At 32.1% G+C, this 20,931-nt stretch overlaps 1 protein-coding gene across 2 annotated transcripts; it reads right to left on the bottom strand.

The window, feature by feature from the left end:
- Positions 1 to 12,357: 12,357 nt before the first annotated feature.
- LOC120069506 (transcription factor bHLH111) lies at positions 12,358 to 18,482 on the bottom strand. Of its 2 annotated transcripts, XM_039021279.1 has the most exons (7): positions 18,153 to 18,482; positions 16,980 to 17,589; positions 16,231 to 16,353; positions 14,938 to 15,009; positions 14,765 to 14,830; positions 13,751 to 13,789; positions 12,359 to 12,711 (listed from the first exon to the last, which is right to left on the bottom strand). In XM_039021279.1, exons 1-7 carry the CDS (start codon positions 18,410 to 18,412, stop codon positions 12,547 to 12,549), a joined length of 1,335 nt encoding a protein of 444 aa, XP_038877207.1. In that variant the 5' UTR covers positions 18,413 to 18,482; the 3' UTR covers positions 12,359 to 12,546. The 2 variants fall into 2 exon arrangements, with proteins under 2 accessions (XP_038877208.1, XP_038877207.1); XM_039021280.1 differs by lacking the exon at positions 16,231 to 16,353 and having other exon boundaries at positions 12,358 to 12,711.
- Between the last annotated feature and the right edge of the window lie 2,449 nt (positions 18,483 to 20,931).

Here is a 20,931-nt window from a genome sequence, read left to right as displayed (position 1 = left end):
CGATTCATGGCATTGATAGAGGATGCGATGAAATTTTGTCTTAGGAACACATTGTCTCAGGATATGGTTAGGTCCCCTTTTATACAGGTTGGGCTCATCCCATTAATAGAATTTACAATCATGCATGAGCTTTTTTTTTTTTTTTTTGTTGAGAGGTATAATCTTCTGAGAATTGCTTGCAAACAAGAAAGTTCACAATGTCTACATAACAAGGAAAATATTTATCAATTTTTAGCAACAGTTCGTCAGGAAAGGAAGCGTTCATAGAAGGTTTACTCCATCATGTTTATGATGTTCAAGCCTTGACAACTGATCAACGACCTTGTTCTCTGTCCCTTTTCTATCTATAATCTCTGTGTCAAACTCCTGTAGTAATAGGACCCACCAGATCAACCTTGGTTTTGCATCCTTCTTGGTCATCAAATATTTGATAGTAGAGTGATCAGTGTGAATGATGACCTTTGATCCTAGCAAATAGGGTCGAAACTTCTCCATAGCAAAAACCACTGCCAGCAATTCCTTCTCAGTGGTTGTATAATTCTCTTGGGCGCTGTTAAGGGTTTTACTTGCATATGCGATAGGATGAAGAAGCCTTTCTATTCGTTGAGCTAACACTGCTTCCATCACACATCCGCTGGTATCACATGAGTTGAAATGGTTTTTTTCAATCTGGAGAAATTAGTACAGGAGCTGAGACTAGTGCTTTCTTCAACTTTTCAAATTCATTCAAACAATTGTTGTCAAAATCAAAAGGTCGATCCACCTCCAACAACATTTTTAGTGGTCTGGCAATTTTTTAGAAGTCCTTGACAAATATGCAATAGAAACCGACATGTTCTAAAAAGTTTCTCAAAGTCTTCACATTCATTGGGGGCGGAAACTTCTCAATTGTCTCGATCTTAGCTCGATCAACTTCTAGGCCAATCTTAGAAACCTTGTGGTCAAGAACAATTCCTTCAGTCACCATGGAATACAATTTTTCCCAATTAAAAACCAAATTTGTGTCTTCACACCTTTTTAAGATTTTCTCAAAATTCTCCAAGCACACTTCTCATATCTTTCCGTAGACTGGAAAATCGTCCATAAATATCTCAACATAATCTTTGAGATAATCTGAGAAGATGGCCATCATGCACTTTTGAAATGTGCTAGGTGCATTGCACATTCCAAATGGCATGCGACGAAAAGCGAACGTCCCATATAGGCATGTAAACTTTTTTTTTCTTGAACTTCTGGTGTGATCATAATTTGTTTGTACCCCACATAGCTGTCTAGAAACAAAAATAGTAATTTCTCGCTAGTCTATCAAGCATTTGATAAATAAAAGGCAAGGGTAAGTGATCTTTTTTTGTCGCAGCATTGAGTTTCTGGTAATCCATGCAGATTCTCCGATCGATAACTGTACGCGTTGGTATTAGTTCATTGCTATCATTGGGAACGACTATCATTCCCCTTTCTTTGGCACACACTACACTAGGCTGACCCACGTGCTATCTGAGATGGGGTAGATAATTCCAGCATCCAACCATTTGATGATTTCTTTTTTGACCATTTCCTTCATTGCAAGTTTCCACCTGCATTGAGTTTCAACTGAGCCCTTCTGACCCTCTTCCAATCTAATTTTATGCGTGCAATATGATGGGCTTATTCTTGTAATATCAGCAAGGGTCCACCATATGGCTTTGCTGTACTTTTTTAACACCTCAAGAAGGGCTGCTTCTCTTTCCTTGGTAAGCGTGGATGATATGATGACTGGCAAGGTTTCATTTTTTTCCCAGGAAAGCATACTTCAAATGGGCTGGTAACACCTTTAGTTCTAGGACTGGAGGTTGTTCCAGAGAAGTTTTATCCAATTATTTTTCTTCCTCCTCATTCTGCAGTTCACAAATTTTCTATATCACGGTCATCGCATTACATGATTCAACTGCGGTGTATGCCTCCTCCTCTGATTCTTCATCTGATTCCCAATCAAAGCTGCAGGGCCATTCCTCATCTACATCGCATGAGTGTGCTTCATCCAGGTAGCTCATTGCCTAAATGATGTTGAACTTTAGCTTTTGACCATTGACATTCATTGCAATCTCTCCTTTGTGCACATCGATCTGAGCTCACTTAGTGGAGAGAAATGGTCGTCCCAAGATAATAGGGACATCTTTATCAGCTTCATAATCGAGTATGATGAAGTCTGCATGAAGGATGGATTTATCAACCTTGACAAACACATCTTCTAACTTTCCTTCCAGATGAACAAGCGATCGGTCTGTTAATTGGAGGGTCACTAATGTGGGCGTGAGTTCTCCAATCTCCAATTTTTGACAATTGACAGGGGCATTAGGTTTATGTTTGCCCCTAGATCGCATAATGCATGCCCAATATAAATTCCTCAGATTGAGCAGGGTATCGTAAAACTTCCAGGATCTCTCATTTTGGAGGAATGATCGCGTTGCTGATTTGAGTTAGAGCCACAATCTTGTACTTCCATGTGCTTCTTTTCTTGGATATAATATCTTTTAAGAACTTAACATAAGTGGGCATTTGCTCTATTGCCTCAACAAAAAGAATGTTTGAAGGAACTCGTTTGAGGAGAACCTTGAGCGGAAGCGAATTGTCCAAATTCCATTAATTATGAAATATAAACTTTACAGTAAACATACAAATAGATATGCATTTACATTAAACTACAATATGCTTTTACAAAAAAAAAGTTTCAAGATACATTACATTTGAAGACCTTTTTTTCACGTATCCCTTGAACAATCACGAACCCAACAACTTTTTGATGACCTTCTTTAAGAAACCTCAAACAGTAACTCGGACACGACCACAAAGAGTCCTTGATATTCTTGGGGGTGAGAACCCAAGAGTGGTAGACTCTGACTATTTTAGTTAGGAGGGATAGTTTGAGTGGAGGAGGTAGAAGATTGAGAGAACTCTCAAGAACACAAGAATACAGAACTTTTCTACAAGTTTCTCAATCATCCAGTAAATTGCAAAAACGTTAGTCGTAGAGGAAGAAGCGAAAACAACTTTTCTTTTATTCCTCTTGTCATAAAATTAATAACCACCCACTAAGTGGTTGGAGAGAAAAGACGGAGAAGTTATTATTTAAATAATAATAAAATAACATAAATAAATATGATATCTAACATATCATATTACATATATACTAAATTATATGTTATATCAAATATAACATATAACCTGTAGTTTTAATATTGTATCGCATACAATATAAGCTATAGTTTCTTTTCTCTATTTTATAGAGCTTAATATAAATCATATTTATATAAATTTAACAACTATGAATCACATTCATAGAAAATATATTTGAATCTCATTCAAATATTTATTTCCTCCAATTAAACTATAATGTATTGAATACATTATAACAATTATATAACATATAATTAAATCAATTTAATTATATCATATATAATTAAATCCCTCGTATTAATTTGAACAATTCAAATTAACCCAAAAATTGATTATCAACTAAACCCTTTTGATCTACCAAGGGGATTTTATGGACCTATAACTGAAGCTCCCATGGTATATGTAAAATTAATTAAACTCTTTAATTACATTATTCACCATCCATTAATTTTCGGGCACTCCACTAAAGATCGACAGCTGCACTCCTCGCACTACAAATATATTTCTATATCTATTGGATATAACCAATCAACAGTACAATGACCCTATACAAATTGCTCGTAATTACAACTATGCCAAATTATCGTTTTGTCCCTGTAGTTACATCTAACTCCTTAAGTACCATTGATCCCTCTAATGAACAATAGATCATAGTCCTACTATAACTAAACCTCTCTCGGGCCAGGAGAGGGTGTGGCACTACATTATCAAGATCTGAAATAAGTCCTTAAGGGAGCAGTTTATCTATTTACCCCTGTTTCAAGGAAGGAGTGAATTCCATCTTGTGTAGCTGTGTTCCCAGCTCCCCAATTAGATGCATCCCCAAAATGGTAAACTTGTTGAATTGACGATCTAGCCACTCTCACCCATACAAATCAAGGACCTCCCTCATAGACAAGAGTTCACAACTCATTCAGGATTAAGGTCATGTTACCTATGGTCATCCTGGTGAAATATAAGTCTCTATTATGAACAAAATTATATAATGAGACTAAACATTTCGTGGTCCGGTCTTATACAAGCTTCGTTGTATAGAATATCACCGCTCGCATGTCTAATACATAAATGATTAGGATCAAGTCATTTGTAGCATTTTACAACAATTGCAACACCTACAAAGCGGACCATACTCATAATGTTACCAGGATAAGGTACCCAGCCTTATCCATCTACTATAGACCATTTAGGTTATCACTTAAACATGATCCACTCGTATGTCACCACATACATGTTTAAGTTTACAACGATAATCTTGGATATTAGTTTATTGGTTTGTGGTTAATGCAACTAAAATATCACATATTTTATAGACAAAGTGAATAAAATATCATATATTTTATTAATCATATAAAGAGTTTATTCATACAATGCTTACAAACTATAGGACCTTATGAGATTTAGGGCATCAGCCCCAACAACATTGATATGTAGCTGTTTCAATATTCCCACGAAGTGTTAGTATTGATTTTCATCGCTTTTCTTCTTTTTCAGCTTTTGTGGAAATGGTGGTGGTTGCACTCCTTGGGTTGTTGATGATGTAGGAGTTGTTGTGGTCATTTCCTCTTGTTCTTGTTCTTCCTTATGAACACTTTCCTCAGATGCATGATCTTTGCCTTGTTGAATTTTAGATTCTTCATGCGATCTTCTTTTTACAGCCTCTGCTGTCATGCGTCCACTTCATAATGTGACCGCTTGACATTATTCCTTGCCTTTGTTTCTCATATGGTGAGGAATTTCTATGGTGCTGGGAAGTGCTCCTTGTTTCTTGTTCTTCAAATCTCCTGTAATCTAGCCCATTTGTACTTCAAGATTACGAATGAATGTTGCTTGATTTTGAAGAACTGTTTCATTCTTTTGAATATATTCCTTCAGTAAATTTTCGAAAGAAGGGGATGAGGATGACTGAGATGAATTGGATGTCTGCTGAAGTTCGTCTGGTCTTTATTGAAACCCCAATGGTCCATCTTTATAGGAATTGTGAGTATTGACTTGTGCTTGTTGGTGATTACCTCCAAAGAGAAATTCAGATGCTTTCTCCAACCAGGATTATATGGGTTGGAGAAATGATTTTTTTAATGAAGTAGAAAGATTGAGGATTACATGGGCATTCCTCGAAGGAATGAGGTTCTTCAAAAAGGATAGAACTTCTGTTGTTCATTTGGGAAATCGCATTCACTTGCCTGTCTTTTGTGCCGGTCTTGGTCATGCTCATCGCCTGTAGCAAGTTTGTCATCGCATAAACTTGAGTCTGCAGAGATGTGATAGCGTCATTGTTCTGGGTTTTTTTAGTTCTTGACCCATATTCATTTTCCTGCCAATCTTCGTGATTCTTTGAGATCCGATCCAATATATTATTGGCCTCAATGTAAGTTTTGTCTAGAAGTCCACCTGTCGCCACAACATTCACAATGGTCTACGATCTTGAGTTCAAGCCATAATAAAATATTTCCATCTGAAGACAATCAGGGAGTCCATTATGCGAACAGTCCCCAACTAATCTTTTGAATATCGCCCACGCATCGCTAAGCGTTTCTGATTCTCCCTACTGAAAGTTTGTGATTAACTGTTTCCTCTTTACATTTTCTGTTAGTGGGAAATACTTTTTCATAAACTTCTCTACTACTTGTTACCATGAAGTTATCTCTCCTGGTTCAAGTGATTAAGTATATTTTCTAGCTTTGTCGTATAGTGAAAATGGAGATAGTGTAAGACAGACTTCCTCTAGTGTGATATTTGGGAATACAAAGTTGTTGCATATTTCGATGAAACTTCTCAGGTGAGCATGGGAATCTTAACCGCGTCTTCCCCCAAATTGACTGGCCAGTTGAATCATTTGAAGCATTACAGGATTCATTTCAAATCTTGTTCCATCCAAGGTTGGTCCCATGATTCCTAGAGAGAAATCATATAAGTTGGATGACGTATAGTCCCTGATGGGTCTATTGCGATCATTTGCCAACAAAATTGGGTTGGCAATTGCTTCATTGTGATTATTTTCCTCTCGTAGTTCCTCGAGGTGGTTCTGCTATTCGGCCATCCTACGAGCTCTGTTTTGTCTTATTCTTTGGTTGGCTCTCTATCTTCTGCAAAAAGTTCTCTCTATTTCTTAGTCGTATACGAGCTCAGGAGTATTTCCTTCGCTGATACAGCATTTATGCCTTTCTCGCAGTCAAGGTAAAATACTCCAGAAAGTCGAGGTCTAAAAAGATCAACAAAAATAGCTTTAGCACACTTAGTTACTGTAATCTCCCGCAACGGCGCCAAAAACTTGATGCATTCTATACATGCACTGAAATAATAATGCTTATAAGATTTAATGCTCAATTTTCTTTAGTCAAACCCAAGAGAAAATTTGACTAAAGTTCCTGGTGAATCTAGGGTTGAATGCAGGGATTGCTTATAAGTGCGTGATGAAACTAAAAATATGATCTTAGCATGAGTTAAAATGTTCAGAGAGGTGATTGAATAAGCTAACTTAAACCTAAATATGCAATGGGAATTATGTCTAAAATAAAGCAGTGTGAGTTCGAATGCGATATGAGGGTTGAGAAGGATTTTTACTAACTCTTTCTAAATAACTAGATGAAATATGTTATCAAGCTATACACTCAATGCTACGACCAGCACTTCTCAGTGTTCTTTACCACATTATCTTATCTCTAAGATGCATGCGATAGGTGTAATATTCAGAGAATATACTTATTTCTAAGGAACATTTTTTCATGTTTTATGAGGTCCTAATCGATTTCAAACTTAGATTGATTGTACTTAGAACAATTTCTCAATTGATTCTAGCAACAAATATAAGCATGCATACAACAAGTTGATCGCATGATTTCTCCAGTTATTTAGTCGTGTTAGCTATAACCTTCTCAACCCATGAAGCGTTTTAGCTATGCAGGATATTGATGAAAAAGGTAGACAAGATATATAACAAACATGTATTCATACTGCAAATCTGAATTTTTCAATACAAGAAATACAATACAAATATACAAAACAAAGAGAACGGGTGAGAGAGTCAAGCCGTGGTTCACAATGTCTTGCTTCCTCCGGCTCGTTTTATAGCTGCTTCACTTAGATGATTGAACAGTATTATCTTCTTCTCTCCTTAGAATCCTAAGCTCTCACTAAGAAGTTTCTATGGAAAAATGGTAGGGGTTTCTAGCAGAATCCCTTCTTAAGGTATTCTTCTCGTCTCCTACAATGTATCCCATGATATATGCAACGATGTAGAATCGTCCTTGTTTGCATGGGTATTTATAAGCATTCATGAGCACTTCTTTTCTCAAACTTTGATTGTGTTGATGGGACACATTAACTTCCATATCCTGTCATGCCGTCTGTAACGTGTCAGGGGTTCATTGAATCTTCAACAAAGTTTTCTTATGAGCCACCAACGCAACTTGTGATGTGACACCCACTGCCCATGTCATGTCATATCACAACGCTTATAGCTTATGCGATCATCTTTCCTTTTCTTCTCTGGCAATTCTTGATTTGATCGCATCAGTACGTATGCAATTGCACGATCATGAGACTACTGGAGGATATTTTGCACAGAAGTAGCGAAATTAGTCTGAAATTTATATAATTTATGCGTTAGAAGTATGTGATCACATGCTTCACTTTTTGTATAGATATATTGGTAAACATTATCTAAATTTCATGCCTTTGTCTTATTATTTTAAATGAAAGAGATACAATAACTTATATTTCTACAAGTTATCAAATCGATCTAGATGCTTCAATAAATGTCATGCCTTTTCATGTTTATGAAGACCTAAAACTAAATGACCTTCAAAAAATGAATGTTTGCATACAACTAGCCGATAAGTCATATTTCAACCTCTAGGCTATACAAAAAATGACCTTCAAAAAATGGATGTTTTGTTAAGAGTTGGTGAATTAGTCTTTCTTCTTGATTTTTATATTTTGAAAATGAATGTACCATATTCTACTTTTTCTTCTAACATATTACTTGCTAGACCGTTCATGAAAAAAAAAAAAAAAAAAAAACTAGAATCGATATAGATAAAAGGTCTTTATCAGTAAAATTTGATAGAGAGGTAAAGTCTTTCAACATTTATGATGCCATGAAATTTCTAGCAGAGTATTTGTATCTTTACTCTATAGATACATGTGATATGTTTGATGAATTGTTGTTTTCAATGATTATAATTTGGATTTTTTGGTTACCCTTTCCATCGATGTTGATGATGATGACTCTTCGATTGACTCTTTGTTTACTTCTAATGATGTTGATTTGAATGATAATTCTTTTAATAATGATGTTGTTGAATCTCAGGTATAAGGGATCGAGCTTAAGACTTTTCCTTCACACCTCAAGTATGTCTTCCTTGGAGAAGAAAAAGCCTTTGCAGTGATCATATCTAGAGAACTCACGACTTCTCAAGAATGCACTCTAGTGGAAACATTGAAGAACTACAAGAAAGCAATTGGTTGGACATTGGATGATAACAAATGGATAACCCCTTCCTTTTGCATGCACAAAAATATTATAGAGGACAAAGTCACCTCAAAGGAGACTAAATCCAACGATGAAGGAAATTGTTCACAAGGAAGTCCTCAAGCTCCTTGAAGCCAAAATAATATACCCAGTCCTAGATAGCCAATGGGTAAGTCCGATACATGTGGTATCGAAGAAAACCGAAATGATCATTGTAAAAAATCGAAGAAGGTGAGATGATTCCAATGAGAGTAAAAAATGATTAGAGAATGTGTATAAATTTCAGAAAACTTAATGAGGTAACAAAAAAGGATCACTTTCCTATACCTTCATTGACCAAATGGTTGAACGACTCGTCGGGAAGCCATATTTTTGTTTTCTTGACGATTTCTCAGGATTCTATCAAATACTAATAGCACATAAAGATCAAGAAAATACCATGTTTACGTACACTTATGGTACATATATATTTAGGAGAATGCCATTTGGGCTATGTAATACCCAAGGTACATTTCAATAATGTATGATGAGTATATTCTCTGACTATGTAAAAAAGTGCACAGAAATTTTTATGGATGACTTCACTATGTATGGTAATTCTTTTGAAGATTTTGAATTTGATTTTAAAATGTTGCATAGAAACAAATTTACTTTTGAATTATGAAATATGTCACTTCATGGCCTCTCAAGGAATTGTTTTAGAACATCTTATGTCATCAAAAGGCATAGAATTAGATAAAGCAAAAATAAATGTCATTGCTAACCTTCCCTATCCTAAAAACATTAGGGAAGTGCGCTCTTTTCTTGGTAGTGCAGGATTCTACTGGAGGTTCATTAAAGACTTTTCAAAAATTGCACTTCCTTTGCCAAGCCTACTTAAAAAGGATGTCTTATTTGATTTCAACGATGAATGCAAGAAAGCCTTTGACAAGCTTAAAAAGAAGTTGACTTCAACTCCAATCCTCTAACCACCTCGATGGGACTTGCTATTCAAGATCATGTGTGATGCTAGTAACCTAGCAGTTGGGGGGTATTAGAACAGAGAGGTGACAAGAAGTGCCACATGATCTGTTTTGCATCAGGAACTCTCAATTCACCTCAAGTCAATTATTCGACCACAAAAAAGGAATTTCTTTCCATTATTTTTTTCTTTAGATGAATTTAGATCTTACATTCTTGGTTTTCCAATCACTATTTACACTAACCACGTTGCTTTCGGGTACCTTATGACGAAGAAAAAATCCAAGCCCAGACTTGTAAGATGGATCCTTCTTTTGTAAGAGTTTAACTTCGTCATCAAAGATAGAAAAGGATCCGAGAATTATGTGGTTGACCACCTAAGCCGAATAATGCAAGAACAAGAGTTAATTCCAATTAAAGAAGACTTTCCTGATGAACATCTTTTCAAGGTATTTGCTTTCCTACTGTGGTATGCCGATATGGTAAATTACCTTTTCACTGGTAAGTTTCCCTTTAACATGTCTTCATCTAGAAGATCTAAACTCAAAAATTACTCTAAATACTTTGTATGGGATCCTCCTTATCTATGAAATTTTTTTTTTCAAATCAAATAATTAGGAGATATGTCCCTAACGAAGAGTTTGGGCCTGTTTTTTCGCTTTGTCACGAGCATGCATGTTGAGATCATTTTAGTCCAAAACGAACTGCTAGAAATTTTTTTGACTCAAGACTATTTTGGAATTCACTTTCGGCCGATTCATATGCATATTGCAAGTCTCGTGAAAAGTGTCAAAAATCCAGATCTTTTTAAAAAAGAAATGAAATGCAACTTAATTCCAATCTTGTTTGTGAAATATTTGACCTATGAGGCTTAGATTTCATGGTCCATTCGCTTATTTGTTTTGCTATCTATACATTTTACTTGGAGTAGATTATATTTCCAAGTGGGTTGAAGCAATCCCACTAAAATAAATGATTCTTTTATTGTTTCAAAATTTCTCAAAAATCACATCATTTGTAGATGTGGAATTCCTAGGGCCATTATAATCGACTAAATAACACATTTTTGCAATAAGACCATAGAGGCATTATTGATGTACGGAGTACACCACCGTGTTACAATCCCGTATCATCCTCAAACAAATGGCCAAGCGAAAATTTCCAATAGAGAAGTGAAAAACATTCTAGAAAAGACGGTCAACTTGATGATGCGCTTTGGGCTTATAGAACCGCTTTTAAGACACCCATAAGAACAACCCCGTATAGAATTGTATATGGTAAGGCATGCCATCTTCCAGTAGGGGTTGAACAAAAAGTGTATTAGGCGGTAGAACAATTTAATTTGAATCTTGCCCAAGCTGGAAAGGAAAGACTCTTAGAATTACAACAATTAGAAGAATTAAGACAAGTTTCTTATGAAAATTCAAAAATTTATAAAGAGAAAACCAAATTTTTTCATGACAAAGACATAATATGAAAGGACTTCAAAATAGGACAGAAAGTTTTACTTTACAATTCTAGATTACAATTAATGCCTGAAAAACTTAAATCCAAATAATTAGGTCCTTTTGAAATTACTAATGTTTTCTCGTCTGGTGTAGTTGAGATAAAAAGTCTTGAAATAGGAAAGACTTTCAAGGCGAACAGGCACAAACTTAAAATCTTCAATGAAGGGCATGTAAATAAAGTCCAATTGGGCTTGCATTTAACTAATCCCTCATACACTTGATACCCTCTTCACCAACGTTGAACAAACGAAGCTAAAAATTTGCAAAATAGGACAAATTTCCTCTTTCTTTTCATTTTTCATTTCAATTTTTCAATTTTCTTCTTCTTCTTTCTTCTTTCTTTTTCAATTTTCTTTCACGTACATTAGAATTTTCTTTATACTTTTCTTTGACTACCTTCATGTAATTACTTGTTCTTGAATGTTCTTGTTGAGATTTTGGATAAAATTGATTGAAAATGAATTGACAACTCAATTTTGATCAATTTTTGTATGCAAAATTACATGGTTCTATAATAAAATTGTAATTAGGTTGCCAAAATTAGTAATCTTGATAGAAACTTGGACTTCTTTTCCTATTTTCTTGAAAGAACTTACTAATTGAGAACATCCATACAATTAATCTTGAATTTTGAATTTTTTGATTTCAAGAATTGTCATAGTTAAGAAAATCCATGAGTTTAATGCAATTTAAAGATTAATTGTGGAATGTCTTTAGGAAGCAATTAAGAATTGTCATAGTTAAGAAAACCCATGTGTTCGACGATCAAGAAAGAAGTTGAGATACCTTCAAACCCGAGCTTGACATTTCACACAATTGTTATTTTCTCATTACTCTACTTGCATTTACTTCTTTTTTTTTTTTTTTTTTTTTTTTGTGCACCCTTTTAATCATACTCTAAATCCACATCCAAACCTCCCCCTCTTTTCATTACCTTTGAATTTTAACAATATTTTCTACGAACTCTGTCAGCTCTCTGTGGATCAATCTCTCTCACTTATTCTACAAGTTAAAAAGGAACGGTATAAATTTATTTGACCAAAAGGGACATGACAAACCTTGCGCAATCACTATGAAAAACGTATGATTTTAAAAATCCCAAAAATTCTGTGAAATATCCACTTCCTATGCCTTTTTTTTTTACGTTTTACTTTAAAGAAAGCACATTAGTTAATTTTTTTTAATAAATGTCAAAGTATGTAAAAGTTACAAGTGTTAAAGTATCATAGATTTTGTAGTAGGGCTTACTCATATAAGTGTAAGAACGAATATATAGCACATGAATAGGCTGAAAAATAATGCTTGAACATTGATGCTCTAAACTTGGTTGTATATTTCAACTTATTGAAATTTAGAAATACAGAAGAAAGGTGAGAGCAATAGAAGTAGTGTTAAGTTTCATTTATAAATAAATATTTCTTCCTATGAAATAAGTTGATATTTCAAATATAATATCTATCTATAGAAACAACCTCTGTAAGGTGTCCAATAGTCAGATCCTGTGTTCTCTCTATAGACTTGGGGAGTACATGAAATTGGAACTAAACAAAGCCCTCTGCTCCTTAGGTCAAATTTTCCTTCCCCTTTACCTTCTTTTCTCTCCAAGCTTTGCCATGGATCCTGAAAGGTATAAAATGTTACAACTAATCAAAATTTGTATAATCTATTATTATTATTATTATAAAAAAAATACTTTTTAGAATTGAATTCTTCTTTTACTTTCAATTTATAACAAATTTCAGTTCTAGAATTTAAAATTTTCAATGATTCAATCGTTGTAATGAAAAATATTATTAAAATTTTATGTGTTTTTTACGAGGGTAGATTGATATACTTATTAGGAATTGAATATATGAGTATAAATTGAAAGAGTAAGTCGTTACCGTGTGAAATTCACCCACTCTTTTGATGGAATTTTCTACAATTGGAGTTTTGAATTGTTTCAAAACTTTTGTATAGTTCATAATTCTCAGCTAATGAAGTTTACAACTAAATTATAACATAATTAAAATACAAAAGCAAAATTATTATAAATTAAAATTCAGAGAAAAAAATTTGTTACTGATATAAACATTTCAATGTCCAAAAAAGGGTCTTTAAACTATCTTTTACTTCAAATGTGAGGGTAAGTAATTTCCAGCCTTCATTTTTAAATATAGAAAAATAAAATAAAATATTTACAAAATATAATAAACTTTTAAAACTATCAATGATAGATGCTGATAGATACTGGTAGACTTCGTATCTATCAGTGATATTGATATACATTGATAGAAGTATATCAATGTATATTAGCGTCTATCATTGATAGTTGTAGAATTTTGCTATATCTTGTAAATATTTTAAACAATTTTACCATTTGAAATAATTTCTCTTTGATTAATGATATAATGTTTAATTTTAGGGTAATTACAATTGGTAGCATCTTTAGGAATAATAACTAGATGTATAATAGCAGCTTAAAAAATTGTAAATATAGCAAAATCTAATATCAATGATAAAATCTTTTGGATGATATAGTATATACCGATACACTATCTAAATTTCGTCATGTGTTGTAATTTTTTTATATTATGCTATATCTTTAACCTCTCTTTATTTTTTTTTTCCATAAAATATTGTTTAAAAATGGAAACAAGAAATGTAATAAGTAGCCTACCTTATAAGAATTCGTCTTCATGTATGGATTGCTCAGTAGCTGAAATATGGAAGGCGAAACAAATTTTAAGCACTGACAAACGTTTTATAATATATAAAGGTAAATTGCATTATATGACAAATATTTTTTAAAAAACCAAAACCATGACTTCAATTTTTTTATAATTGCAGATGTAATAATCACATAGAAATCAGATAGCAATCACATAACAATTATATAGAAGTCAGATAACAATCAAATTTTCAAATAGAATTTTTTTTACATATTTGCAAAAAAGTAAAACTTAAAGACATGCGCTCAATTTTCATCCCGACATCACAGATATTCTTATCCCTTCCCTTCCTTTATTTTTATTATTTTTTTTTTTTTTATCTTTAATTGAGAAATAGTAAGATTATGTATTTGGTGCTCCCAATAATAGAAGGGAGATACCATCTTAGTTTCCAATCATTATTTCACATAAAGTTAATATCATATGATTTAAGTTTTATGTATCCAAAGTACTGACATAGAACATATAAAAGCATAAAAGACCAAAACATGGAAAGTGGCACTGAAACAAAAGCTAAAGCTAGATCTACAATAATAACTAGGAGAATGAAAAAAATTTCAAATCCAAAAAAACTTGGGTGCATACTGATGTCTAGTTTCCTATTGTATCCAATTATCATAGGATAATTAAATTTTTTTAAAAAATATTAAAAAATTATTTTTGAATAATTTAAATGATAAGTCAGTACAAATATTTTAAAATATAACAAAATGTCACTGTGTATAAGTGACTGACAATGATAGATTACGATAGACATTTATCACTGGACATAGATCGCGATAGACATCTATCATATACTAATAGATTCTTATTGTGGTCTATCGAGATTTATCTCTACTAGAAAGTGATATTTTGTTATATTTGGAAATAGTTTACCTAGTTTTTTGAATTATGGTTGAATTTTTATATTTAATACATTTTTTTATTTAAAAAAAGGGAAAAAGAGAGAAAATAATGCGAACCTGGACTTGCTCTTGTAGAAACTTTATGTATCCAATGGTTTCAGTTAGAACCGACGCCGTATCAGTCTGAAATGAAGTTAAAGAATTTTTCATGTGGAAAATAAAAAAGAAAAAAAGAAAATAAAAAAGTTGAAAATAACATAAAATTGAAATGAAGCAAAAGTCAAATTCACCTTTCCAAATGGCGACACAATTTGCTGAAGGGCCGTTATCCTGTCTCCAATTTTGACCTTTGGTTGTTGTATCTATAAATTATAACAAAATAATTAACATTCTAAACTTTTTTTTAAAAAAAAATTCATAATATATTAAAATTATGTCAAAATAAATTCATAAAATGAGTTAAAATAAACAGGTTCAGTTTATCATTAATATCATCAAATCTCACATTCCTATTATTCAATATATTTCACATTCCTTTTTAGACAATAACTTAGTATTTTCTACTTTAGAATCTACATCGTACTAATGATAATTTAAACATAGTTTAAACACATTCAATCATTATCTTAAATTAGAGATTTTTAAAATTTATTATAAAATAAAGTCAACTAAATTAATAATTCGTTCCATTTACAATTGATGCAGGATAACGTGTATTACGTCAAATTCATGATTAAACAAGAAAAATTTATCCATAAAGTTTAGTAAAAAGTGTCAAGAACATAATTCTATTTTCAAGAATATTTTAAAAAGATGTCTATTATCATCTATAAAATACCTATTTATAGTCATACAAGAAAATAAGAAATAATTAATTAACTTCTAACTACTAATTAAACTAAATTATATTAATAATATAACAATTCTTCCCATCGAACCGTGTCGGAGATTTTATTATACAAACGGTTAACATTAACCAAGAAGATTTTAAAATAGATTAATAAATAAAACATGCATATCGTGGGATAGGATATGCAATAGGTTAGCATTTTCAACTCTAAGAATTAAGTACATAGCATTATTTTTAAAAAAGTTATAAAGGTAAAAAAATCCATCGGTGATAGATTTTTACTAGTAATAAACTCTATTGTTGACTTCTATAAGTGATATAGTCCATCACTTATAGATTGCAAAAGTTAGATATCAAATTTCCTAGATATACTAATTATTCTGTATTGTGTTATATCCTTTAATATTTGGAATCTGATTAATTATATTTGCCATTGTTATATATATATAGGGACGAGCATCGGTCAGTAGGAGTCGATTTTTCAATCAAACCACCATCAAACTGAGTATGGTCGTTTTAGTAAATTGGTCGGTCGGTTTGGTTTATTCTTAAGATTTTTTTATACAAACACAAACCAATCCCTCTATTTCTCCGATCGACCGACTTCGATTCAGTCGGTCGACTCGATTTTTTGGTCTATTATGCTCACTCCTATATATATATATAGATATATACTGAGTCAAAATGATGTTGAAATTGAAATACATAAAATATAAGTTAGATATATGTAGACCTTATTAGATGCTGGAGTTGAATTATCTTGCTTAGCCTTTTTGGTGGAAGTTTCAGAAGATTCTTCGGACCTTTTCTTCTTCCCTTCGCTCAAAACTCCACTTCCTCGTCCACTAATTCTTGTCTGCAATTTCATTTCAATAAATTCAAACATTCTCATAACTTTTTCCACTCCATTTTTTTTCCTTCTACTTCATATTCACATTGCAACTAAATTCAATTCAATTACTGGTCTAGTTCTACTTTGATTTTACCAGTGAAAATTAATTAAAAATGATCGAAAGTAAATGCATTTCTTACTCGATCCATTATAGTTAAGTGGGGTTATTATATATGAACATGTTTAATGCCTACTCTTAAAAGATTATTTTATATTGATATAGAATTTTTCAATCCACTTTTGATTTTAAATTCTTTAAAAGCACTAAGAAGAACAAACTTATTTTTAATCCTAGCTGCCAAACACACTACTAGGCCATATATGGGAGATAAAATAGACCAAAAACCAAAAAATATATTCAAGCTAAGGTTTCATTTGATGATATGTAATTTAAAAAAAAAGTACAAATATTAGTTTATTTTTAAATATTAAATATTAAAGAAAGATTTTTTAAACCACTTGCTTGAATTTCTAAATTCCCACTAAGATTTAATTTTTCCCTTTAATATAATGTACAAAACAAATAAATTGTCAAAATAATAATAATTAAGAAAAATAATAAAATAATTAAAAGCATTTAATTTGCTTACCGGCGAAGAAATTTGGTGAATCTGCTTCTTACTATCAGCAGACAAATTCAATGACGACTTGAAACAAGGATTATTACTCCAACCATTGATACCAACCACCGATTTAGCCAGTCGTCCATTAAATGAAATATAATCCCCATAATTTTGATTATGAATCGACCTTCTAGGTATGCTCGAATCAAATGGGTCGAGTCCAGGGTCGGGCACGGTCCCATCTGGCTCGAGCACCTCATGGGTTGGTACAGTTGTAGCTCGGAGATGGTCGTGTTGGTCTTCCATCAAGTGTCGTAGTTGTGCATCTTGTCTCGGAAGAGCAATGGACCACGTGTTTACAAGATTTGAAAGCTTCAAAAACCTCTCATTTTGGAGCATGTGAGTGTGGGACGTTGTAAGAAGTCCGTTATTGTTATTGTTGTTGTTATTGGTGAAGGTTTGAAAAGTGTCATCCCAATTGTTGTTGTTTGTTGTGTCCATTTTTTTAAGGTAATCGCTACATGCGGTGGGTTCGAAGATTCCGGCGGTGGACATGCTTCTTGAGGATATTGTCTCAAGAAAATTCGCTTCTATATCTTCTTCGTTGCTTTGTAATTCCACATCGTTTCCTATGTTCCTACATAAATTAAAATTAATAATAGTAATTCCACAAAATTATATACACATATATTTAAGATTATCTAGGTATATGCATGGTGACTTCAAGCTACTCCATTATACCAAATTAAAGATTTCTTTTACCATTAAGATACTTCGGTCATGTTTAGTAATCATTTGATTTTTGGATTTTAGATTTTGAAAAATAAACTATAAAACACACATTTCAAAACAAACGTCTTGATTTTTTATCTACATTTTACTAATAAACCAAATTTTGAAAACTAAAAAATAATAATTTTTTTAAAATTTGTTTTTTTGAATTTAGCTAAGAATTCAACTCTTTTACATAAGAAAGATCTATATCATTGATTGAGAGGAAAAAAAAATGATTATTAAAAACCAAAAACCAAATTATTGGGTGCCCTTCAAATTTCTAGTCGTTTTTTAAAACTACTTGCATAACTTAAAAAAAATGTGAAAACACATAATATAAAATCAAATGGTTATTGGAGAAGGATTAAGAAGGTTGAAATCGTTATGGAGTATGACTTAAAGGAAGAAAGAAAAGAGAAAACTTACAACAAAACTTGGGTCCAGTGGTGATTATGATCAGAAGGATGATGAAGAAGGTGATTAGAGGTGAGTGAAGAGTGATTGGAAGCGTTGGTAAAGGAAGAATCGTCTTCACAAGAGGAATTAGAATTAGGGTTTTGGAGAAGCCAATGTGAATTATAAGAAAGCGAAGGATGGTGATGATGTTGATTATGGTTAATATCCCACCAGTTTTGTGGTGTTGAATTTGAGGTCGCAACAGAGCTTTCGGTGCACTCCTCTGCCATTTCTTCTTCTTCTTCTTCTTTCTTAAGCTTTCTTCTTATTTGGTTGAGTTTTTGAGAGGGGAAAAGTGAATTATAAGGAAGAAGAATGAAGGGGGTTGGTATTGTTTACATTCAATATTATGGTGACGTATGTGGGTATGTGTGTGTTTGTGTATTGGTAAATCAATTGGATAATATTTTGACGTGTTTGGGGTGTTGAGTTGGTTATCATATGAGTTATAATAATTTGTGTTTGGGTGATAATTTTGGTATTTAATCTGTAGCTTTTATAGTCTGTAAGTTATACTAATCTGTATTTGAGATGTTGAACTAGTTATGATAGTTTGTAACTTATAATAATCTTTTGGGGTGCATGTTATTTGAAATAGTACCAATTGTAGTAAAGAGAAAAAGAGAGGATGAGTAGAAAATAGCAAACACCGTAACAAATAGTAAATATTATAACAAATAATATTTAAAATAGTAATATTGTAGTTAACTGTGAGTTATAATAATTGAAAACACTAAGGTTATAATAGGGGTAGTTGCAAATATAACAATCAGGTCCAAACTATTTGTAGATATAACACAGTGCAAAATATTTGTAAATATAGTCAAATTTAGATTTTACTTTCAAAGTCTATCAGTGATAGTTCACATCACTAGTAGGAGTCTATCAGTGATAAACTATATCATTGGTAAGAATCTATCAATAACGTGGTGTATCACTGATTGTATTTGCTATATTTGCAGTTCTCTAAAAATGTTGTTATATACGTGATGATTATCCTTAAAAGTACTACCGAATATAATTACCCTAATAATTGAAAATACCAACTATTATAATTGGAATAGCCGCACCTCACCTTGTTAAAGTTGGGTGCCCAAATACCTATTTAAGTGCAATTGAGGTACGCTCATTTTCATGTATCTACTTCAATCAGAAAAAGAAAAAAAAAATAATATATATATTTAAAAAAAGTGCAACATGCACTTATTTCTATACATCGCAGTCTCATCATACACAAAAAAATAAAAAATAAAAATAAAATATTTAAAGATAGATGTAAAAAGAACTTGTTATGTAATAAACTATGATTGGACAATTTGGCGGTAGGTACAAAGATGAGTGTACGTAGCAGGGGATGTATTAAGTAACATATCTTTTTTTCAAAATAGAAATATTTTACCGTATGACAATTTGTGATTGAACAATTGAATAAAATAAATAAATACGGATGCAACTGGGATATACCCAAATATTTTTTTTTGGTATCAATTATAGAGGGGACAATAAAAAATGCTCATTGAGTTATTCCACTAACTTTCGTGGGGGATATTATAAATATTAATGCTAACTGGGGGCCAGCAAAAGAGACTCTTGCCCTTTCCACAGTTGCTATTGTTTCTTCGACCAGTTTTTTTCTTTTGGGTTTTAATTTTTTTTTTTTTCCTTGCGCGTGTGATTGTAAAGCAATTTTTTTGGTGTGGATAAGGACATTGCCACTACTGCTTAATTCTAAAGTCGCCCCAAGTAAATTATGTGAGGAAATTAAATACAACTTAATTCTAGGGTTAGTTTAGGTCTAACTTTTTCTAAATATATAATTTATCTCTATTAGCCTTTTTCTATCATTTGAAAACATATATGATGTATTTCTTATGAAAATTATTAATTGTTGGATTGATTTTAAATATAGGAAAATAAATCAAAATATTTATAAATATATCAAGATTTCACTATTTTTTTTTTTGTGATAGACTACTATCTATCTATCTGTCTCGTAATAGAGATAGATACAGATAGTAGTCTACGCGGGTCTATCATGGTCTATCGTAGATAGACGGTGATATTTTGTTATTATTTATAAATATTTTCAAAAGTTTTATCTTAATTATTTTACCAAATTCAATTTTAATTGACAGTATGATAACTAATGTTAAGATTTATTTAAAAGCTCAAAAATTAAATTTAGACATTTGTGAGTCGAGAGTAAAATAAAAAGAGACTACTTTTTTTTTTCCTTCTAAAGTTGAAACAATGAGGAAACTGTATATATTTTTATGAATTTATTTATGATAATTTTGACTAGTGAAAGATTCAATAAGTCAACAGCTTATGTTATTTTAAAGTGAATGAGATTGTGTTGAAGAAGTTTTGATTCACTTCTAAAGTAAATTAGAGTATATTCTTTTGTTATCGGGTAGACGTTTTCATTCCTTGACCTTATTTCTTTATATATATATATTCTAATTTCAATTAGAGTACAAGCTTTATCAAATATTGCCCATGTGGCATATTTTTATTGGTGGAAGGAGGAATAGATGCTAACCTTTTTTTTCCACCACAAATAGTTACCTTTTAGTATGGGTAAGAATTTCCTCTCATACCTACTGAAGTCCCGTTTGATTGTTATTCAGTATGGATAATGCCAAATTTTGGACTAGAAAAATTTACCTGGCTTCTAGATGACAACGGTAAATTAGTAATATTGGGAAGGGGACCTACAAAACAAATAAAAACAGCTCTGATACCAAAC

Source organism: Benincasa hispida, unplaced genomic scaffold (assembly GCF_009727055.1).
Source record: "Benincasa hispida cultivar B227 unplaced genomic scaffold, ASM972705v1 Contig446, whole genome shotgun sequence".
Taxonomy (NCBI): Eukaryota; Viridiplantae; Streptophyta; class Magnoliopsida; order Cucurbitales; family Cucurbitaceae; genus Benincasa; species Benincasa hispida.
The sequence above is the reverse complement of the archived record's forward strand: the minus strand, read 5'-3'. Positions and strand labels throughout refer to the sequence as shown.

What these genes read in the sequence shown, in the direction of transcription:
- LOC120069506 (XM_039021279.1), bottom strand. Translation starts at nt 18,412, where the DNA reads ATGGCAGAGGAGTGCACCGAAAGCTCTGTTGCGACCTCAAATTCAACA. An exon ending in CACTGGACCCAAGTTTTGTT is followed by an intron (nt 17,590 to 18,152) that starts GTAAGTTTTCTC and finishes TAATTTATGTAG; the next exon opens with GAACATAGGAAACGATGTGG. An exon ending in TTCACCAAATTTCTTCGCCG is followed by an intron (nt 16,354 to 16,979) that starts GTAAGCAAATTA and finishes ATGAAATTGCAG; the next exon opens with ACAAGAATTAGTGGACGAGG.